This window comes from Alternaria postmessia (genome assembly GCF_024291825.1).
Source record: "Alternaria postmessia strain BMP 2775 chromosome Unknown scaffold_95, whole genome shotgun sequence".
Taxonomy (NCBI): domain Eukaryota; kingdom Fungi; phylum Ascomycota; class Dothideomycetes; order Pleosporales; family Pleosporaceae; genus Alternaria; species Alternaria postmessia.
This window is the reverse complement of record NW_026260168.1, coordinates 1-22,200: the sequence shown is the minus strand read 5'-3', so window position 1 is coordinate 22,200 and position 22,200 is coordinate 1. Positions and strand designations below refer to the sequence as shown.

The following is a 22,200-nucleotide window of genomic DNA, read 5'->3' as shown; positions in this document are numbered from 1 at the left end:
TTTCACTATACCGGGCTGGATAGCACCTTGAGCACATGCTTTCTGAACGTTGCCCATAGATATTGTGTATAGCATGTCCCAATACTTGCTACTAATGCGGCACGGAATGCGGTGACTAGTATCAGCGACAGCGTAGTAGCATAGGCTTGTGGAACCATGGTAGTTTTCTCGGAGAGCATAAAACCTGGAGAGATGATCCGACCGTCAAGATATGTAAAGAAGCAGTAATGCGTGATTGCACAAAGAAACGCTGATTAGAATTCGTCAGTGCTGCGAACAGGCGGATGCACAACTCTACTTGTCATTTTTACCTATGAAGTAGAAACCCAATATTGTGGCTGGTATCCTCCACGTATGTTTCGTCCCCAGCCACCTTCCCAGTTGAGAGGGAGGCGGAGATTCGATCATGGATTCAGTCTGTTTGGAGAACGTGGGTTGTTTCGAAGTCTCTGAAGCTGCTTCTGGAGCTGGAGACGAAATTGGAGCCGGGACTGTATTGATGTCTGCCAGAAGAACTGAGTTCACATTGGGTTCTGAGCGGATGGGTTCAGTGTGCGGTCTCGTAGGAGCCTCGTTTGACACTTGAGGCTCGATTTGATCCGGTTGTCGCTTACGGGCGGTCGTGCCTTGAGGCGGGAAAATCGAAAACTCGTGCATCGTGGACGGTAAATAGGTACCTCGATATCTCTGGGCGTACCAAAGCTAGAAGATAGCTCTTAAATTGGCGGAAGAGATTTCAGGGGGATTCAAGATATGTTCACAAGATTGATCCAGGTATCGGGTTGCCCAATACAGCAGGTGATGAGGCTGAGGTGGGGCCCTACCAATGATTCGACGCCACAATTCTTGGATGCGTGAAGGATTCAACTGTTGAAACGCAAACTTCAATCAGGACTTCTGGAGTAGCCCCGATCCTACATATCAACAAAGCCTTCCCGCCACATTAGCTGTCCATCAGGCAGTCTCCTGCCACCACGGATGCGCCAAAACTTGGTCTATCGTTGATCTAGCCCCCTGGTAGATCTTAGTCGTTCCAGAGATCGTCTTTTGTGCCTCAGAGCCCAGCCCTTGTCCCCGCACCTCAAAGCTCATAGCTGGCCTCTCTTTCAACCCCAACTCAGCCAATTCAGATATTGTCTCTAAAGCTTTCGTCCATGCTTCGTCAGCGATCCGGTTGAGAAGACCTTCTTTCGGTGACCCAAAGTACATGAAGTGTCGCAGTAATACTCTTTGCTCGGGTATAATCTACTCTTGACGACCTCGCTATCCTTGTGTATAAGTATCGCGTCCTTGACCCCTAGGATATATATGCACTGTGCTAATGCTTAGCGTAAGTTCTGAGATGATGATGCATGAAAATAGCTTGGGTAAACTCACAACCAGTCTGAATGAGAAAACTTCTGATGCCTTGGACATGCCTCTCCCAGTCTGTGCTTCTGGACCGCGCCACATGTGGTTTCTTACTGCATGACGGCCGGTACGCACCGCGTTTGTCGGACACTTCCAAGCAATGTCGAAGTCACCTAAAGCGACATCGGTGATTGTCTTGGTACCCTCTTCATCGCAAGTCCAGTTTACTAGTATATTATCCGGCTTGATATCTGCGCAATTCTATTATCAATCAGGATTTCGTGATGGAAGATTCAGTCTTGACCGCACGCCGTACCGATATGATTCCAGTCCTTGCTATGTAGTTCTTGTACGGCTTCTTCTGCTGTCTGCCGCAAGATCCTTTTCCGTGCCGCATCAGAGACCTCTGGATCCTCTTGAAGCAGTCTAAGCAGGGTGTTTCGATAGTATGGATAGATCAGAAGCTTTTCTTCATCGTTCGAGTCAACATGCATACGAAGCCGACATGACTCGGGAAAGTCGGCTGCAAGGCGTAAGGACATGTCATATAATGTTTCGGAGACGCGCTTGAAGACAAAAGACTGGCCATGGGATCTGAAACCGGTTTTGTTGAGTGAGACTACAGACGTGGAAGTTCTGTAACATACTCAGCTTTGAAGATGCTCGACGGAGCATCTTTGCGCTCCGCGAGCACCTCGCGCTGGACGCATTCACGACCCGATTTACCTAGAATGGTAGATGCCAATCTGATACCTATACGTGGAGTTGGAAACACGTGGTGAGCTAGATGATTAACAAGCATAATTGGAGACTTGGGAATCAGAAGTTCATAGAGAGTATATTGTCTCAGTAGTTGGAAATTATACGTAGTGATCGTGAGTGGTGTTGGTTAGCACCAGAGTTGCTATCAGTCAATCAGTCAGTTGTCAGTTCATCTTTGCGGTTCAAACTGTCAGTCTGGAGGTAGTGAACTGACCTGATTGACTGCCAAGACATTTTTTAGAATCGCGAACTGAGACTGAACTGACTGCCAAGACCGCTATCTTGGTATTGCACTGACTGATTGATTGCCATCTGATTGCTATAGTTCAAAGTCGTGTCTACTAAGATGGGCTTGTACTGCGGCGATCTCAGCTGTCGTATGCCCTCCTGCTGGTGTTTTAAGACCTAATCGCCGCCAGCTTTTTAAGCACTGCAGTGCGTTAAGCAACTCAGGCTTCATTTGCAGCCGCCGTGTGCCTAGCATATCACCGAGCTCGCTGAACGTACGCTCACAATCAGCAGCTGAGGCTGGTATTGTAAGCACGTTGATAGCAAACTTAGCAAGCGTTGGGTACTGTTGCGTCTGTAACTGCCAGTACTTAAGCGGATTGAGAGCCATCGGATCGTCCTCTGCGATCGCTGGTACGCGTTTCCACCGCTCGTACTCATCGCCAAGATGCTCCTCTACCTGCTTAACAGCAGCGTCTAATTGCAACTTTAAGAAGGCAGATCGCGACGCTGTTGGACCAACAACACGCACTCTCTTTGCTAAGCGCCTCTTATCGCTGTCGCTTGTCGCGCTGCTAACTACTGTTGCTTCTTGAAAGCCTTTCCACATAGCTATAAAAGCGCGATGATTGTTTGTAAGCCATCTATCGCGGTAGTGAGGGCCGTCGCGCTGCGTGTTGTGATTATCAGGGACTTTCCATAGTGCCTCAAGGTGGTGCTTGTAGTGTGGATGAAGCACTGTAGCAGCGTAGTAGACAGGCGCGTCGTCAAACTTTGAGTAGTACTGCGATAGTTTCTTGTGAGCTAAGTTTACGTTAAGCATAAGGTGGTCTTCTGGCGCTAACAGATTATTATAATCAATATCCTTTAAGCGCTCTTTAAGAGCTTCGAGCTCGTTAAGTAGCCACTTAAAAGTAATTAGAACTTCCCATATTGCGCCGTGGCGGCCGTGTTTACCGCGTCCCTCTAGCAGCTTAGAGGCCTCTGCAAAGGGCGCTAGAAGCCTTATATACTCTGTAATTGTTGCCCAGTCGCCGGCATTTAGGCCACCCTTACGCAGGAAAAGCCTAGGTTCCTGAAACACGCTATCGCTGCCTCTAGGTCGTCGTGAGCGGCGAGCAATAACCTTGTTGTGGCGGCCCTCAGAAAGCTTATGCTTAACGTAGTTATCAAGCGGGCCTTGGAGCTCAACAGCGCGTGCAAAGGCAGCAAAGTATGAGTTCCAGCGCGTCTTAACTGGCCTAATCAGCTCTCGGAGGACGACAGGCTTACCCAACGACTTAGCTTCAACTTGTTAGAGCTTCTGTAACAGCTCGCGCGATTGGGGCGTACAGATAGACGCGATAATATTAAATAGTACACCAATAGGCCCATACTGACGCCACTCCTTTATGAAAGCCTCCTCGTCTTTAAGGCTGCCACCAGCGTTCTCGTATGCGTTACGGTCTTTGCCCTATATGATAAGTTGAGCTCCAAGATTAAGTATATGGCAGCAGCAGCGTAGACGCCGCTTAGAGGCGTCAAAGCCATATATACCAGCTAGATAATTAACGGCAGTATTATTGTTGTATGCGTTGTCAAGCACAAAGTAGCCCACTGACGCCTTGTCTACCCCGAAGTTTGTTAGCGTTCTTGCAACAACAGCGCTAATATTGTTACCACTGTGCTGCCTATAGAGCTCTGGCAAGCCTAGAACAAAGTCCTGCACATCGCCCGCTGCGTCTATCAGGTGTACGCAGATGCCAGTGTGTCCATGCTTGCTGCTGGTCGACGTCTAGTTATTGAAGGAGACATGGATAAGGGACCGCGCGCCGCTTAGGTAGCTTCGAACAGCAGGTATGTACGAGTGATACTCGGAGATAATCGCGTCGCGGAGAGACTAGTGGTTACGCCAAAGTACTGCCTCTGCTAACGGGTTAGCAGCTCAAATTAACTGGCGAAAGGTAGGCGTTTTAATAACGCAGAGGCTTTGGTTGTCGGCAGCTATCTAGTCCTTTAGCGCGTCTTGGAACTTGCGCTTTGTAAATGACGATGATATCTTATTCGCAACCTCCTGCGATACCTCAACACCACTATCGCGCATGAGGCTGACGATTAAGCCCTGGTTAGGATCGCGGCTTCGTCAGAGGGGTCCTTGGGCACCAACGCTGTGGCCGGGCACACCTTTAGCTAGGTGAGTAGCTGCCGCTGACGTTGATCCAGCGTCGTACTCGCCCCTAAGTTTCTTGTGTATGTGGCAATAGAAACAGAGCTAGTAGTTACAATGTTTGATACGATGATATACTGGCCAGCCGTACTTGTATATCCAACTTGGGGCACCTCTAGCGTGCTCTTTCTGTCGCCTCTCTAGGTACGGGACCCGTGACCAGTCTAAGCCGTCAAAAGAAGTATTATCAGCCTTATCTATAGCCTCGCTGATTAGCGCGTCAGTCGATTTGTTAATGCGATTAAGCTCGGTGTTGTTGTCAACAGATGGCGTGACTGACGCGTTCGCAGGTGGATCTCTGTGTTTATCGCGCTTAACAAGTCGGCGGAGGCTCTGATTTGATTGCTGGGTCATATTAGTACCAAGAGAAACTGGTATAACCTGTAAGTAGGCGCGTTGATAGATGGTAGCGTTGGCGTAGAGTTAGGATTTAAAGCGTTGCGCGATTGAGCTGCAACACTAAGGTTTGGCGCTAGCCACTTACAGAAACTATATTAACAGCCTCACTAACAGCCTTATCAACAGCCTAGAATAAGCCTCCGCAACACTATGTATCAATCTTATATCAGTCAATCCAGTCAGTTTAAGAGCTCTAAACTGAACTGACTGATAAGACGAGAGCTCTAAACTGACACTGAACTGACTGCCAAGCAATCAGTCAGTCAGTCAGTCTCATCAGTTTGGATTGATTGTTAGCAACTCTGGTTAGCACTCCACGTTTGTCAGCCTAACCGCCCACTTCGACCAAGAAAGGACAAGCGTCTTGGTACTGATGAAGCTCTATATGACTGTGTTAATACATCCACAACCTTTTTGTTCTCTGTCATACTGTTTGTTCAAGTCTCTGCCATTTCCTTCATCCTTGCCCTTCGAAATGAAGAAGACCGCGTCCAAGAACTCTACTATCTCCTTACCGGATACATAAAGACAACCTAGCATCCAAACCCTCTCTTCCTCAGGACTCCCAGAAACATCTTCTCAAGAACTTCTCGTTCGTGGAGTGAATATCCGAAGTTGACTAATGTAGTCTTTACAACGATCTTACTGAATCCACCTAACCTCGACAGAGTGATGTCGACGAGTTCCTGCATTTCTTCCAATGTTTCAAGCACAAAATTGATCAGCTTAATCGTCTCGATAGCCTGCAGGAACTTTTGCGGCATATGCTCCGTGCATCTGCGATCAGTACTGATAAAGCAGAACTCGTTCAGACGTGGGATCAAGGGAGAAATCTCTGCGTAGAATTGCCGACACACCGTTGTACTGGAGATCAACTCAGACAATGGGTAAACCGGGCTGCGTTCTATGCCTCTCCAATCGTCGGGAAATACAAGATGCATGAAGGAAGTTGGGATAGACCAGACACGTTGGACAATCTGAACATGCTGCACGGTGAAAGCGAGGGCGTAGATACGGTTCCTGATCTCGCCGGGTAGGCGGAGAAGCGGCGATTGGAGGCGATTACGCGCGTCGCTGCGTTCGTTAGTTATATTCGGCTCAGATGACTTGATACTTACACAAGGTCTGCGTCACCAGGTGACAGAGGTTGATGCATTTGGTGGGGCGGAGGTGTAGCCATGCCTGAGTTCGTTGACGAGACAGCGAAAAGCTGGTTGAGAAAAGTTGTGTACCGCGTGTGTGGTAATTATAAAGAGAGGAGAAAAGTTAAAAACGGTTACGCGAGGAGGAGGACAATCAAAACTGGGAGGTGAAGTGAGCGCAAACGCACCGCTCCAGAGCGCCGCACGCTGAAATGCAACATAAGATATAACAAGAACGGATAAGACACTGCTTCTCTTGTACACTGTTCTCTCTCACTCGAATAGACTACCGCTTTCTCCCTTGGTAAGACGTCTACACGCCACCTCATCGATGTAACACGGGAAAGCAGCGAATCGATATTATCCCAGAAAGTGCTTTGAAATGTTAATATGATCATCCATACCGAGAGCCAGTAGCTTGGATGCTTACATTGTTTCCGTGTTCATGTTGTTGATGAGCCGGACATGGAAACTACGTCGTTGTCACCTTCTAGATACCACAAGCAAGCTGGGTTTGTCAAAACCATGTCAAGCAACACCAATCCCACACTCCACTCACGAAATTGAGTCTGGACCGATGACCGTACCGATAGTTATAGTTTATCTCTACTCGCTCAGCATGCCCTGGCCTCTGAGAACATCTCTCACGGCCTCCTCGATATCCTCATCTTCTACCAATTCCAACCGCTGGTTCCAGAATCCGTTCTTACTCTCATCTCCAAGTGCTAGTCTCCCAAATGCAGCCCCCCTCGTCAAATCCATAATCCCCGCAAAATCGCCGTTATCCAACCTCTTCCTCCCTTTCGCAATCACCTCCTCACAAGTAGTATAATGAACACTCCATTTCTTCCCATCGACCTTCTCAATAACCTCCGAAATATCGCGCGGAGATACCTGGAACGACATTGTGAAAACGTACTGGTTCCTCGTCTCATCCGCATGGTCCAGAATCTTCACTACTGTTTCGCCAACTGTAGAGAGCGAGGTGAACGTACAGACGGATGTACCGTTGTCAATAAGCTCCACGCTTCTACTCTTGAGATCGAATCCCAGCATTCCACTGTACAGCATCCAGTCGAAGAAGCCGCCGCAGATTACACTTTTCCAGCTGAGCTTTCCCTCACCCTGTCCCTCTTCGTACTTGAGGTAGTCGACAATGCCCGCACGCACAGGAAGCACAACATCGTTATATTTGACAAATTCCTCGTTCCGCGAGTTTGGTCCGAATTCACTGGGGATGAAGCGCTTAACGCCTGCCCGTATCGCGGCGTCGATGAAGAAGTTCTGCGAGCTGAGGGCATGCCCGCCGATGAGAGAGACAATCGCATCCTGGCCTTTGAAGGCCGAGACAAGGGAGTTGAGTGAGACATAGTTTGCCCTAACGACGGGGACGCCCGAGGGAAAGATGGCAGAGGAGTCGTGACGCGTGACGATCGTCATGTTGTATTCTGGGCGCGCGGCAAAGGCGGCAAGGACGGGTGCGCCAAGAGAGCCGCCGGCGCCGATGAGGAGGACGTTTTTGTATGGTGGCATCGTGGGGATGGTCGTAGCTACTTGATGAGCGTGGGAAGTGATTTGTTTAGGGTGAGTATTGGGGGGGGAGTGATTGCCGAAGAAATGTACTTTGACTTGCGTCCCGGAGTATACATACTGATTCCGAGATTGAAATACACTTCCTTTGCTATTACAAGCTAAACAGGGGTATCATCCTGAACGACACAAATGCATACTCCAAGGCCCTTCGTTGCTTGGTAATTTTGATTGTTTAGCAACTATCGCATTCGACTTGTATAGCGCAAGTCCTAGTAGCTATTCTAGTTAAGATGTCTTAGTTGAAAACTGTGCCTTACGGCCGTACTGCAACAATTCAGTCTCTTTTCTAGTAATTGATGATATACCAAGGGAAAAACCAAGTACACTTGGCCCGTTCTGTCGAATTTAGCTTACTGGCTAGTCAAAGGGTCACTAGTACCAGTGTTCTCTGTATCAGTACTCTTGCTCTGTTCACTAATCACTTAGCTAATCTGTCTATACACGGGTCCCGCCAGTCGTCCGTCTGCACCAGTTATCTAAACATTCCACCAAATTTTTCGCGATCATCTGCACGATAGCTCTACAGGAATGCATGATTTCAGAACAGAAATCTTGTAGATAGCTAGTCTATCGCTGTCTACATTGAGTCCTCTCGTGTTCTCGAACGTGACAATTCGTAGAAATTAGTGACGCGTGCTTACAAGCTGTACGAAGCTTTCTATAACCTATAAGTCTGCTCAGTTAAGCAATGTTGGGGGCGCTTATGGCAAAAAAAGACAGCAAGGATTCATGTATCTTCGATGGCTATTCCGGATGGTGATGGAGGCGAAGGTTACCGCGCATCCACATGAGGTCATTCCAAGCGGACTTGCAGGGGTGAGTCAAGGACTGCAGAACTTAAAAGCAGGAGAAGCGAGCGCAGTGAAGTATGTATTCAAGGTACCTCACATAGAGGGTGCCAGAAAGAATCAAAGAGCATAAAGTAACTACAGTGTATCCTACAGGTGTGGTCTGGCAAACACCCATCATGCAATACCAACCGCACACTCACGAAAACGTGTAAAGCAGGAATTCTAATTTTCATCCCCATTACTTTATTTCTTTCTCTATGCCTGGACAACTACACACATCGCTGTGTATTCATTCCATGCTTCTCTATTCTCCCTCTTCTCTTTCTTCTAACAAGACGTTGTTGAAAACGCGATTAAACTAGCTCTACTATACTCGCTATGCTCTAATGATGAATGTGAAAGGAAAAGAGCCTGAATCGCAGCTGAACAAGCATAATCGTGCGATCCAAGAAAATTAATAAAGCTGTACCATGTATCCAAAACAACAAGCTCGGGTCGTGAAAGCGTCAAACGTAGTTCTCTCTCTCTCTGACCAGATGAAGAGAGAGACCACTCGTGAGGTATTGCCGCGCTGCGCTGTGATGCCGATAAGACGTGCCGCCCAGTCTATAGGGGGGATAAGGGACAATCGTATCGTTTCGAAACAACATCGATCATCTAATCAGTCCGTCCCTTACCATCCACCACATGTCCATTCTTCTGTTCCCCACTCTTCCTCGGAATCGTAAGACAATTGATACCCAAATAATCGCAAATACTCGTAATAACCAAATGCGCCCACTTGCCATACACAACGGCGGCAAAGACAAAGTACGCGCGGAGATACCACAGCTCGAACCCAGCCGAGACGGGCCCGAAGAAAGACGTTCCGGGGATGGTAAAGTACGGGTGATTAATAATCAGCGCGCCACCAATCATCGGCGCGAGCATGATTGTCCAATAGGGAAACGGCTGGTGCGTCAAGTGCGCAAGGATAATCTTCGTCGTCATCCTACCAAAGACGAGCGACATGGTCAAGCAGTACAAGACGAGGTGGTTGTCTTTGAGCAAACTTGAATAAGGCGAGCCCAGCCACGCAATGGTACACGTGACGAAGATGACAAGCGGAGTCCACTCCTTGAGTAAAGGTAACAGGGGCTGGTTCCTGCTGCGTCGTGCCTTGGCTACATTGACAATGCAGGCGGGGAGGTGCGCGACGAAGAAGGTGAAGAGGATAATGGGCACCCAGAGCTCCTTGAGCGTCACGTTGCCTATCTCCGCTGCGTACGACGGGAAGTAGTTTGCGAGGGGCGTGGACCAGATTTCTGGGCCGAAGTAGCCAGACATGCAAATAAAGGTGCATGCCAGTATCAGACCCTCTGTGCAAATGTACCCACCGTCAGCATATAATTCCTAGTAGGAACCAAAGGAGGAAGGTGTGAAGGGGGGAGAGGAACGCACCAGTAGGTCCATTGAAATAGCCCAAATACAGCGTATGCGTGTGGTATGTCTCCCACGTGGAGAAGAACATGGGAAGCACAGGAATCAGCGCGGTAAAGGCGCCAATCTTTGTGCTTCCATAGCCCACAGCCGCCGTTTCGAGGAGAGATGCCAAAGTGCAGTTCAAAGAGTCTATACCATGGCTAACGTTGCAAATCAGTATCATGATATTTTGGCGCATATGGGCTCATGATGTTTTGTTATCACGTACTCAAAAAGTTCGCCTAGGGGGCTCGATGTGCCGGTTCGGCGCGCTTGCTTTCCGTCGACGTTGTCCATGGTGGAGTACATCCACATGCCAAAGGCGAAGCTGTAGTATACCCATGAGGGCGCTGGTCCGACCAAATCCGGTATGTAAACCTCGAGGAGCACCACGTTTCCCAGAATGAAAAAGAAGCCTAGTAACGTGACGAGGTTCGGCGCAATCCACAGCGGCAGGAGCTCGACAAATGCATTCCACTGTATTCTCACGTCAGGTCCCCTATTGCCGACTGCGCGTGCGTGGAGAGGAGGGGTGTGCGTACGTAATGCTTGAGGATGTAGCGCGAGATGAAGGATTTATCGACGCTCGAGTATTTGTACGTGCGGAGGTGTTGCAACGCATCTTCTGAAACGCACTCGTGCCTTGCAGTTTCTGTTCGCAGTTGAATCGCATTAGCAAAAGGTCGCTTGATTCGACACGAGTTGAGGCGCAAAGGGGCGTTACCTTTGCTCGGCGGCATAGTGGGTGACGTGACGGGCTGTGGTAAAGACATGGAGGTTCGTGCGGGGCGGATTAATTTATAGAAAGGGTCGTGGCCATGTGGTGAAGCGGGGAATCGATGCGTCGCGTCTGCAGGTCGGCACCTGTCTCTTGTGGAATAGGATGGGATGAACAACGGGATGGGCGCCTGTTTGGCGGGCGTCAAACTTCTAAAGGGACGGGTCCGCCGGCTCGGTAGACAGGGATCTGGAGATTAGTTGCAGGCGCGTCATTGCGCATGTGTTTAGCTCCAATTGATCTTGCACGTGAAGATCACGCATGTCTTACCCCGTACAAATCTAATCTGATGAGACCGCCCACCCCAAGTGCAAAGGGACTAGGCGTTGACTGACATGTAATAATGGGTTTATCATTACTCGCGACTACCAATGAACAAGCTGCCGTGCGAGCACTCTTACCATGAGCCATCGTTGCGCACAGTAGAAGCTCGCCCAAGCGTTCCACTTACTCGCTCAAAAACATCAAAACATGTAGCTCAACTCTACGACACCTGCACCGCCTTCCTCTGATCCTCCTCCTTGCGCATATCCTCTAAAAACTTCTCCCACGTCTCAATGGTCCCCTGAAAGAACTCGACATGCGCATCCGCCAAGTCCCCCAGTGTATCTTTAAACTCGATCGCTTTGATGCGTTCAAAGTCCGACACCTCTTTGACGGTATGCTCATCAAACGCCTCACTAGCCTTCTTAGACATCTCGACCTCGCCCGTCAGCCGCTCAATCTCAACCTCGAGCTTGCGAACCCGTTGCCGCCTTGCTTGGTCGTGATCGATGCCCCGAAAGTCTTCCACTTTGGATCGTAAAAAGCCAGATGCGCCCATACCGGCTCCTGTCGCGCTGGCCAAGGAATCCCGATCTGCGGCTGATTTGGCCAGGTACTCGCTCAGTTGTTCGAAATCGAGTTGTTTACCCTCTCGCGTGCGGAGCAGCGTCTTGACAGCCTGGATGTAGGCGTCCATATCGCGTAGACTAGTCAGGTAGTTTTGGTCTGTATGGTCTCGGATGGACTTGAACCCCTGTGACGTGGTATTGACAGACGCAGCAAAGGAAGTCAGATTGCCTTCGACTGCAGGTTCCATGGTCGTCAGCTTCTGGCACTGTGTGGCCAGGTCGGCGTAGTCCGTCTCCAGGTCACCCTGTCGCCTGGCCACCTTGACGGTAACCTTCTCAACGTTGTTCAGATCCTCGCTGAGCTTGTTAGCTCGCTCGCTGACCTCGATAAAGCGCTGGTCTGGCTTGTGTATCTTGGTAAAGGTGTTGACAAAGGTGTCTGCGATGGCGTCTACGAAGCCGCCGCTGCCTTGTTCAGACCCGCTCGCAGCTCTTGATGACCTTCCCTTCATATGCTGATTCCAATCGGGACTTTCCAGGAAGTTGATGACGAGGACTGCTCTTCGTAGCACCGGGTGCAGCGCGATCCGCTTGAGGAAGCGGTGCAATGAGTGGGCTCGTCTCTGTGTAAAGTCCGGGCCGAAGCGGTCTCCACGCACATACTCCATCTTGTGCTTGTCGGGCAGCGGCGGGACGGCGCATTGCGGGTACTCTTTGGAGAGCTGTTTCCAGAGGAAGACGAAGTCTGTGAAGCGGCGACGTACGGAGAATTCGGGTTTCTGAAAGGACTGGAAGTCGGACTGCGGGGGATGTTCGTCAGACTCTGAACATGCACGGGTAGTGGAGCTGCGGGCAGAGACACACCTTTGTGGTTACCTGGTACGAGACATATTGGTTCTGGGTGCCGGCCAACTCTTTCTGCGGGCTGCCGACGAATGTCTCTAGGCGCCCTTCGCTGAAGTCGGCCGCCATTGCGTGTCTGCGGATAGCCCCGGGGTCGCGGTTGTAGACTAGGTGGTTCTTTCTAAGCTCCACAATATCGCTTATGTGATCGTATTCGGGGTCGTCAAGTATGCCGTCGAACTGGTGTTGCGGGCTGGCTGGCTGGGGTCGTGTTAAGCTCGGAGTGTTGTCAGTGACGTCGGTTGACGACCCGGCGTTAGCGCCTTTGTCCAGGGCGGGCGCATGATGCCTCACGCCCTCATGCATGACTTCAAAGTCCTCCGCGCTCTTATAAAGCGGGTGAGATTCCTCCATGATGGCCATTGTGCAGTGATTGTGATTTGAAGAAACGATTAATAATGTATAGTGAGTGCACTTGACCGCCATATATTGACGGCGGGTCAAACATGTACAGTGAATGAAGAAAGTGCGACTTGTCCAACAAACATGCGCATATGCTGTGTGCATACCGGAAACCGACAAGTATAACCACCCTGAACGAGATAAACATAGGTATCGTACGTGGCCTAACCAAAGAACCATAACCGTGACCATAACCATAACCCAGCCAAGACGTGATTGTTACATAGTACTACATCAGTCATCAGCGCCGAAGCGCTTGCTGAACTCCTCAAAAAGCTGTGGAGTAATCTCATCACTGCTGTTCCCATTGACCGTCCAAAGCACACCCAGCTTGTCATAATGCTCAAGCAGAGGCTCGTTGTTCTCTTTAAAACTCTTCAACCGCGCCTTCCACACCTCTGGGTCGTCGTCCGCCCTCCGGGTGAGTGGCTCACCCGTGATATCATCCTTACCGTCAACCTTTGGCGCATTGAATGTAGTGTTGTAGACACGTCCCGAAGCCTCGTGTACCCAGCGGTTACATATGCGATCAATGATGATATCACTCGGAGTGTTGAGGTTGACCACCATGTTGATGGGCACGATGTTGTCGAGCTGTATCGCCTGGACAGCGGTTCTTGGAAAGCCGTCGAGTATGAATGAGGCGGATGGCCTGTTGGAGAAGGTGTATCGCGGAGCCCGTACCGCCGAGGGGATCATGACTGCATCTACCGTAGTCTCTGGCATATCTGTGGAGCTAAAGTTGAGCGCATATGGGCGCAGAGCATTGTCTCGTATCCACCCGCGGGTCGTGAGCTCGTTGACGATAAGGCGCAAGATCATGGCGTCGGGTACTAATTTGCCAGATTTCATTGTGTGTTCGGCTTGTATGCCTGCGCCAGTCAGTACTTCTTCGTACGACGACAACGACACACTTACCAAGGGGGGTCCGCTCCCGAACATTTTTCCTCAGCAGGTCGCCGGAGCTGATGGCCGAGAGCTCAGTGAATTTGTTCATCAAGCGCTCGGTCTGGGTGCCCTTGCCGACTCCAGGCGCGCCGACCAGTATGATTCTGGCGGCCTTGGATAATCTTTGGATAGGCATTGTTGTGGATACGCGTTGTTGCGAAGACTGGTTATAGTCGCGGGTCTAAGAATATGCCGTGGTATGGTACAGATGGGTACAGTCGGTACGGTGAATAAAGCTCGAGGGCTCCGCCAAAGGCTCGTAGGCGTTAGAACAAATCCATGGCGAAAATTGAGTGAAATGAGGATCGGGGAATTTAGGTGTGAAGAGAAGTGACTGGAGGAAGTACGGGGTCTCCACCTAGTCAGATGGCAGAGGGACGATTTACCGTCGGATAGGCGTGGAGGTGAGGGGACGGCCCAGCTTTCATGGCATTCAATTCGCAAGCCGCGCTGTCGTTCGTCGTGCGACCATCGGAGACGCGGGCGCCTCGGCCAATTGACCACGACATGCCGACTTGCAAGACGACCCTTGATCGATTCCAACACTTTGCGCAATACGAGTACCCGAGGCCGGTTGCTGTTGCCTGTAGCGTCCCATGGCGCGCATCTAGACAGCCATCCGGTTTGTTCCTAGCCGTGTCGGCCATGCGCGTCAGTCCAATGACTTGTGCGCACCGTTGGTGGCGACCAAGCTTTACCCAGCAGATCGCCCCGGCGGTCCCTGAGACTAAGTCCGAACCGAAGACGCTGCAACGTCAGCGGAGCCCATTTTCTCAGAGCTGCATCATTCCACTCTTTGCACCAAACTGTTTCCTCCGACATCTGCCATCTCTTTTCTTCCTTCCTCTGTTGATTCTGTATCACAACTACAAAACTACTTTAATTCCTGTACCATACACGTCACTCCCTACACACCACTCGGCGCCATGTACGCCGGTCGCACTGCTTCGAGGGCAGCGCCCGCAGTCTTCAGAGCGGGCATCAGGACGACTACACGACCTCATCGCCCCATGCTCAGGAACTCACCCGCCATTCGCATACTCATCCCGCTCCGCGCCCTGCAAACCGAGTCGACGTTATCGAACAATGCGCAAAACTACCCGCCTCCTGGTTTCGACCCTAAGCAGGCGAGCCAGCATTTGCTCAAGCAGAATCAGCAGCAGTCAAATAAAACCGCCGACAAACACGACCCTCTCATTCCCAAGTCCGGCGCAACCGCCAACCCAAAAACACACGCACAAGATGTTCAGACATTAAGCGAGCTAAAGGTGGAGAAGTCGGCCGCCGAGACCAAGGAGGAGAAGAAGGTTTTGGCGAAGAAGGAGGAAGAGAAGAAGAAACTGACCGTCTGGCAAAAGGTCAAGAAGGAGTTGGTGCACTACTGGGATGGCACCAAGTTGCTTGGCTTTGAGGTCCGAATCAGCTCCAAACTCGCACTGAAGATGGCCGCTGGTTACGAGCTCACCCGCCGTGAGCGTCGACAGGTACGTATATGGAGGCGATACCTCCGAATGCTGCTAACAAAACTAGCTGCAACGCACCGTACAGGACCTTGCTCGCTTGGTACCTTTCCTGCCCTTCGTCATCGTCCCCTTTGCGGAGCTGCTGCTCCCAGTAGCCCTCAAGCTCTTCCCCAACATGTTGCCCAGTACATATGAGGGCCAGTCAGCCAAGGACACCAAAGCCCAGACACTTCGAGCAACTCGCAAGGACGTCAGCGCGTTCCTTCGCACAACACTAAAGGAAACTGGTCTCCCTGTCTCTGCCGAGAACGCGCAGACAGCAGAGTTCAGCGAGTTCTTCCGCAAAGTGCGCACCACAGGCGAGAAGCCAACACCAGACGAGATTATCAAAGTATGCAAGATCTTCAAGGACGACCTCACCCTGGACAACTTGTCTCGCCCACAGCTTGTTTCCATCTGTCGCTACATGAACATCACCTCTTTCGGCACAGACAACTTCCTGCGCTACCAGGTTCGCGTTCGCATGCGCCAGATCAAGCGTGACGATCGATCCATTGCTTACGAAGGCGTCGAGTCCCTTTCGGTCCCCGAGCTCCAGACTGCCTGTGCAAGCCGCGGTCTACGAACCTACGGTGTCTCTCCCGGCCGCTTACGGGACGACCTTACCAGCTGGCTCGATCTCCGTCTCAAGCACGGCGTCCCATCCACCCTCCTCGTCCTCTCCAACGCCTTTGTCTACGCCCAGGGCAAGGAAACAGAAATGACATCCCAAATCGATGCCTTGGAAGCCGTCCTCTCCTCCATTCCCGAGGAACTCTACCACGAAATGGATCTCGAGGTGCGCAACGCCGAAGGCGCCGCTACCAACAAGCAGCGTCTTGAAGTCCTCAAGGAGCAGCAAGAACTCATCAACGAGGAGAATGAACAAACCGAGACTGTGGAGAACAAGGCTACGGCTAGCCCCAAGGACCACGAGGACATTGACGAGAAGCCGATTAGGGACGCGCAAGAAGCCCAGGATGCCAAAGAGGCCAAGGCTGTCGAGGAGAGCAAAGAAGCCGAGGCTAGTGCTGGTGATGCCGCTGGTGGATCGGCTGAGCGCGCTGAACAAGATGAGCGTGCTATGAAGATGGATGATCCTACTGGTAAGGACGAGAAGCCCGTTGAGGCTGCTACTACTACGAAGAAGGAGTAAAAGGGAAATTTCTTTCTCATTTTTTTTACTTCAATAACAACAACAATTTTTCTCTCTACTACATGTGTATAGCTACGAAATCTCCCGTTATTTGGCGTCTTGAAAAGACGATGTGCACACACACATACAAACACATGTATATATAATGTGTATATAGAAACTACACCCGTTCCTCGCTTGTCTGTTGAGATAGGGGACGGGTCTATAGAATTGTATAGATTAAATGAGAGATACTCTCGTGAGAATTAGAGGTTGTTGAGATGAAAATAGCTACAGTGTGATTGTTTTGTTACTAACTTGCTGCTACTCTTCACCAGTCTATATGCAATTCTTTGCTTAGTGATTTCTCTCCTCTCTCTCCAGCTTTCAAACGGGCCGGACATCTAAAATGCTGACGTCATGCTTCCCGTCCCTTCCCCATCTTGCACATCCCCCGCCATCAACACAACGCCTATTCGTTACTTCGATCAAGCTTTCTGGCCAAGTGATTACATCAACTTGGCAGTGAACGCTATTGTTTTACTTTCTGCTTTCCTTCTCAGCCTCCTTGTTTTGCCTGGACTTTTTCTCTCCGAATCTACAACAAGCCCACCAACGCCAGCCATGCCGGACCCAGCACAAATCAACCGTTCGCTAGGGACCATCAAGACGGAACTCGAGTACCTTGCCAACTCTGGTGTTTTGTCGCCGCCACAGTTACAATCTATCCAGGCGCAGTTACCCGTGAGTTTCTCATTCAACCTGTTTCTTTATCCCTCTCCACTTTTTCGTCTCTGCCGAGAAATGGTGATACAAGTTCGGGTGAATAAAAATAGATGAGAAGATGGGCGGAGGATGTGGGGCTAATGTTGATATGATTAGCAACCCAATGGACAGCCGTCTCAGTACATTGATCCGAAATATGTGAATGGGGGAAATCAGTTTAATCCCGCCATTATTGCGCAGCAAGCGCAGGATCCGGGACATCCGGCGAATCCTAGTCATCCAAAGGTGCGTCTTTTTAATTGAAGGAAAAGAAGAGAAGAGGAGGGGAAGAAAAAGAAAAAAGAAAAAAAAAACGGATGTCTGGAATTAATATTCCATGGAAGGTTTTGAAGAGAGAGAGAAGAATTACTAATACAGATGTAAACTGCAGCACCATGAATGGGCAAGCAAGCTAGCACATAAATTCGGTAACGCGGCTGTCTATGGGGCTGGAGCAACGTTTGGTGCGGATCTGGTCAATGATGCTATGAGAAAGTTTTGAGTATCTGAGTAGGAAGGATATATGTGTATAGGAAACGTGGTGGGTTGGACTGAGTGATCACGGGACTAAACGCCCTGGAGCACTTTTACCGCTTTTCATTGAACCTCAGCTTCTGTTAACGCCAAGTCATTAAACCTGCTTGTTCGTGGTGACGTTTTCTCAGTTCTGAGAACAAAGGGGAGTCATCTGCAGCTAGACACGTTTGCACTTCTCCTCTCTAGCGAAGAGTGACAAGAGGGAAGCTGCATTGAGGCCACTGGCTTGTTTCGTAAATAGCTTTGCGTGTGGCTGTACACAGCGAAGAGCAACTTTGAAATGCAGGAACAAGGCTCTCACAGGAATTTGCTAATAATATTTTGAGTTGAGTTGACGGAAGATTGAAACCACGCCTCATCTATGTGGATGACATCTCCTCATTATGCTTTCCCACCATCCGGGTATATATATATCCTTCCAACGCCGAATCATCCTTTCCAAATACGCTACCAAAAGAATTGAACAAAGTCACTCCCAAAACCATTACATCTCCTCGCCTTTCGTCTCTTCAACTCCGCCTTTGCTCCTTCATTCTCCATCATCCGCCCCCACCCCCAAGCCTAACTTTCAGCCTTCATAGTCCCACACAAACTACAAGTCCACCACTGCTTCTCCATAAACGTCCCACACTCCAAGCAATTCCAGCCCAGCCTCCCCCTCGCAGGTTCAAACGGAGTAGCCATCTGACCCCTCAGACCAAACTGTGGTGGCGGCTTGGGCAAACTAGGCACCGATCCGCCCATGTGCGAGGAAGCGAAACGCCGGTTCTCAGGTATGGGCTGTGGCGGTTGTTCTAGGCCACAGGCTTCGCAGGCGAGGTAGTCGAGCGGGTTGTGCAGTGTGCATTGCGGACAGGCCCATGTATCTGGCGGCAAGCTTATACTCGTGGGCTGGGAGGCTTGGGGAGAGGTTGGCTGGAGGTGGAAGGAAGAGTGAGGGGGCGATTGGGGGTAAGAAGAGGAGCGTGTAGGGGGAGAAGAATGGGGTGGAGTCGGAGGTAGGCTTTTATTGCGTGTCTGTTGTTGTTCGTGTTGGGAGATGAGGCGGGAGGAGGAGGAAAGAGATGTTCGTGATACTGGTGGTGGTTGTGTAATAGCTCTCGACAAGGGTCGGCCCGGCGAAGGATGCGACGTACTTTGCGTGGAATGATTTTGATTCGCGAGGATGGACGTTGAAGAAGGGTCGTCATATGTTAATCCATTCTCGCTTGACCACGCCAAACCCCCTCTTGATAAACTTGAACTCTGCGAGCGAGGCGGCGTATCCCGATCGAAACCTAACCCATTCTCGGGATCCCAGGTCAATCCGCCATTGCCCGTTGGTGCACCCAACCTCTGCATCTCCTCATCGTACATGAGATCCTGCAGCGCTTGAGCAATGGCCCAATCGTTAGCATCGTCTTGTTCAGCTGTGGTGCGGAAGCCGTCTTGCTCTTGCTGGTTGACCAATCTTCCTGCATTTGCACTCCCACTTGCACATCCATCCGTGATGCTATTCCGACGCGACGCCGCATCGGCAATGACCTTGCGCATGTCGATGCCACGCTGTACAGGTCGTGCGCCGCCCAGACGATGTCCTCCATCCTTGGCATTGACGTTGGAACTAGTCGTGCGGTTGCGCTTCTCAGCTGCGATCCTAGCCTGACGCCGCATTTCATCCAGAGGAACGCGGCGACCGCCTAGCTTCTGGCCTTGGGACAAGAAACCCTCGCCTGTATAGCCTTTGAAGAGCAGTGACTGGTGTTCATCGCGGAGTTCGTTCCAGAGGTTGTTAAAGGCAGCGTCGTGGGGTCCAAAGACAATGTGCGAGAGTTCATGGAGCAGTGTATCTGTTATTTGCTCCATGGATAAGAATTGCCGCGAGTCGTGGTGGTATCTTAGGCGAATCAAAATGCGCTCTGTGCGGTTGATGTTGAGGCCTAGGAGTTGAGGCTCATCGGGGAGAAATTCAGCCAATGTTTTTACTTTCCAGCCGCGCTTTCGCATCATCGGTTTTACCATGGATGCGGCTTTGCGGAGCATGTGCAATGCTTCGCCATCTCTGGGGAGATGCTTCAAATGCTCGTACGCGTCGAAGTGAGCGTCAATCTCCCTCATGGTTTAGGCGGATTTTGAGGTTGAGGGGCCAGCCGTGGACTAGGGGGCAACTGTGGACTAGGGGGCCGGCTGGCTCTTCTTGGTTGTGTAGAGAGTGGCTCTGTCGGTCGATTGTAAACAGCCCGAGAGGAGGCTGAATAAATGCTGCGACCAACGAAGGAGAGCACCGGCGAGAGTAGTGACCCAGCCAGCGTCGCAGATGGAAGCAGAAACGTTCGCAATCGAAAATCAAGAGAAAGAGGCAAACGACGAAGCCAGCCACGTAAGCAGTTCACGCGGCTTTTGGTGGTTGACGATAGCAAGACCGGATTGATGGGAAACTGTTCTATCATGGAAAAGGTAGATCGCCCGTTGTTATCGTTTAGACGAGATGAAGGGCGATCCCCCTGCAGGTTGAGCAAGCGCGCATATTTGGTGCGAGATGTATGCTAATGTTAGATACGTTCGCCGAAAGGGTGGCGCAAAAGGCAACCTTGCGGAGGCGAGTCTGGTGCCTCTTGTGCAGATCGTTGCGCGAGTCAGTGCTTGACGTAGTGCACTTGTGGACTGGCGATGACCTCCGCAGGCAACCTTTGAAGACTCTGAGCATCGCGAAAACTGGTGCATCTTTCAGCTTATACTCTCTCCCTCCCTTTCGCAACATGTCGAGTGATGATCAGCAGATTTTGGGCGTGGTAAGACCAGTGTGGGTATCTTACTTGCGACTCGCTGACGTACGTGTAGATTACCGAGTACACCAAAGACGTCCGCAACTTTACGGGATCGATATGGGATGCCACGGATGCGCATTTTGCGCATGTCGCCGGATACATCAAGAAAAGTCTGCCTGAAGGATGGCTCCCAGAACGCGCAAGACCACGACCGCCCCCTCCGTCCCCACGTCCCATTACCGGTGCCTACCTGCATCGCCTGCAGGACTGGGTGTCTAGAAACCGAGCCTTGACAGCAGCTATAGTCGCCTTTGTTAGCACGGGAAGTTTCCTGGTATGGAGAGAACAGAAGAAATATAACCGCAAACGGCGAGCACCACGTGCAAGCAATGGAGCGAGGAGGGAAGTTGTTGGTGAGTATTGTGGTAGTTGAGGGAGGCGCGGCAGACTTTGGCTGACGACGACAGTCCTTGCTGGACCACCCAACTCCCCCATTGTGCGGTCGCTATCCCTAGACCTCGAACGACGGGGCTTCATCGTGTATATAGTGTGCTCCAACATGGACGAGGAGCAGCAAGTCCTCGGCGAGTCAAGAGCAGATGTGCGGCCGCTGCACCTGGACGTCGTAGACACCATGGGCACAAAAGAAGCTATTCGCAACTTCAACGAGCTTCTCGTAAAACCGCACGTCGCTTTCCCTGGAGCGAGCCCGCACAACCTCAATCTTAGCGGTGTCGTACTGGTGCCGGACCTCATCTACCCTACAGGCCCTGTGGAGACGGTGACGCCTGAGCTCTGGTCCGATGCGCTGAATGCCAAAGTGCTCAACACCATCGCAGTCACGCAAGCGCTGCTCCCGACAGTCTGTGAGTTCAAATCTCGGGTGCTGATGCTCACACCCAGCATCATTGCGTCATTACGACCGCCATTCCATAGCGTAGAAACGACCATTGTGAGCGCACTCGAGGGGTTCCTGGCATCCCTCAGGGCGGAACTGGGAACCCTTGGCATTGAAGTTTTGCAATTTCATCTCGGAACATTTGATCTCACAAACGTGGGGCCAAAACATCACCTTCAGACTAGAGGACTGGGGAGCCCACATGCTTGGCCTGCAACCACGAGAGCGCTGTACGCCAACAACTTCGAGGCCCAGACGCGCGTTGCGCAGAACCGGGGACTGCTCAATCACAACGGCTCCAGTCTTCGGGAATTACACAACGGCGTCTTTGACGCACTTACGCAGCGGCGGCCAAGAAAAGTATGGCGCGTTGGGCGCGGCAGTGTGACCTATGATCTGGTGGGCAACTGGGTACCAGCTGGACTGGTGGGGTGGATGATGGGATTAAAACGTGTGTCCCTTGACGATTCTTCTGAGCCCAAGCTAGAGGATAGCGTGCAACTACAATCGTGGGAGAAGATCGATGCGACGGCCTAGGCTCATCCTAGGAGAGTAGTCGACGATGTGGATGCAATCACGACACGCAACGTCATAGCCGGACTGTGCCTGCGGGGAGGAGTGCATGGCGTCGGCGTGACTACGAAGCGACTACGAGCAGACTACAAAGGCGGCGCCAACTTGCGAGTATTGGTGAGTAAGCTAGCTGACCGGGATGTTGATCACCCGGGGATGTTGATCACTCACAAATCTCAGCACTCCCACACAAAACACGTGTTTATTTTCTTAACGTAGCTATAATTGCCACTCCGTACACATAGAC

The 22,200-nt window shown here is 51.0% G+C and overlaps 9 protein-coding genes across 9 annotated transcripts; 3 read left to right on the top strand and 6 right to left on the bottom strand.

The window, feature by feature from the left end:
- Positions 1 to 5,478: 5,478 nt before the first annotated feature.
- On the bottom strand, positions 5,479 to 6,101 carry J4E82_009591 (uncharacterized protein; the record flags this gene model as incomplete). Its single annotated transcript, XM_051735814.1, has 2 exons — positions 5,479 to 6,019; positions 6,064 to 6,101. The coding sequence occupies 2 exons, from the start codon at positions 6,099 to 6,101 to the stop codon at positions 5,479 to 5,481; spliced, it is 579 nt and encodes a 192-aa protein (XP_051584410.1).
- A 592-nt stretch (positions 6,102 to 6,693) lies between these two features.
- Positions 6,694 to 8,646, bottom strand: J4E82_009590 (uncharacterized protein; the record flags this gene model as incomplete). The annotated part of the gene is made up of 2 exons (XM_051735813.1): positions 6,694 to 7,640; positions 8,643 to 8,646. 2 exons carry the CDS (start codon positions 8,644 to 8,646, stop codon positions 6,694 to 6,696), a joined length of 951 nt encoding a protein of 316 aa, XP_051584409.1.
- A 482-nt stretch (positions 8,647 to 9,128) lies between these two features.
- J4E82_009589 (uncharacterized protein) lies at positions 9,129 to 10,672 on the bottom strand (the record flags this gene model as incomplete). The annotated part of the gene is made up of 4 exons (XM_051735812.1): positions 9,129 to 9,829; positions 9,912 to 10,093; positions 10,162 to 10,409; positions 10,475 to 10,672. The coding sequence occupies 4 exons, from the start codon at positions 10,670 to 10,672 to the stop codon at positions 9,129 to 9,131; spliced, it is 1,329 nt and encodes a 442-aa protein (XP_051584408.1).
- A 522-nt stretch (positions 10,673 to 11,194) lies between these two features.
- J4E82_009588 (uncharacterized protein) lies at positions 11,195 to 12,809 on the bottom strand (the record flags this gene model as incomplete). Its single annotated transcript, XM_051735811.1, has 2 exons — positions 11,195 to 12,343; positions 12,408 to 12,809. 2 exons carry the CDS (start codon positions 12,807 to 12,809, stop codon positions 11,195 to 11,197), a joined length of 1,551 nt encoding a protein of 516 aa, XP_051584407.1.
- A 273-nt stretch (positions 12,810 to 13,082) lies between these two features.
- On the bottom strand, positions 13,083 to 13,932 carry J4E82_009587 (uncharacterized protein; the record flags this gene model as incomplete). Its single annotated transcript, XM_051735810.1, has 2 exons — positions 13,083 to 13,720; positions 13,767 to 13,932. 2 exons carry the CDS (start codon positions 13,930 to 13,932, stop codon positions 13,083 to 13,085), a joined length of 804 nt encoding a protein of 267 aa, XP_051584406.1.
- Positions 13,933 to 14,722: 790 nt separating this feature from the next.
- J4E82_009586 (uncharacterized protein) lies at positions 14,723 to 16,454 on the top strand (the record flags this gene model as incomplete). Its single annotated transcript, XM_051735809.1, has 2 exons — positions 14,723 to 15,280; positions 15,327 to 16,454. 2 exons carry the CDS (start codon positions 14,723 to 14,725, stop codon positions 16,452 to 16,454), a joined length of 1,686 nt encoding a protein of 561 aa, XP_051584405.1.
- A 603-nt stretch (positions 16,455 to 17,057) lies between these two features.
- Positions 17,058 to 17,700, top strand: J4E82_009585 (uncharacterized protein; the record flags this gene model as incomplete). The annotated part of the gene is made up of 3 exons (XM_051735808.1): positions 17,058 to 17,177; positions 17,316 to 17,444; positions 17,590 to 17,700. The coding sequence occupies 3 exons, from the start codon at positions 17,058 to 17,060 to the stop codon at positions 17,698 to 17,700; spliced, it is 360 nt and encodes a 119-aa protein (XP_051584404.1).
- Positions 17,701 to 18,741: 1,041 nt separating this feature from the next.
- J4E82_009584 (uncharacterized protein) lies at positions 18,742 to 19,832 on the bottom strand (the record flags this gene model as incomplete). Its single annotated transcript, XM_051735807.1, has 2 exons — positions 18,742 to 18,752; positions 18,872 to 19,832. The coding sequence occupies 2 exons, from the start codon at positions 19,830 to 19,832 to the stop codon at positions 18,742 to 18,744; spliced, it is 972 nt and encodes a 323-aa protein (XP_051584403.1).
- Positions 19,833 to 20,473: 641 nt separating this feature from the next.
- Positions 20,474 to 21,917, top strand: J4E82_009583 (uncharacterized protein; the record flags this gene model as incomplete). The annotated part of the gene is made up of 3 exons (XM_051735806.1): positions 20,474 to 20,506; positions 20,556 to 20,895; positions 20,950 to 21,917. 3 exons carry the CDS (start codon positions 20,474 to 20,476, stop codon positions 21,915 to 21,917), a joined length of 1,341 nt encoding a protein of 446 aa, XP_051584402.1.
- Between the last annotated feature and the right edge of the window lie 283 nt (positions 21,918 to 22,200).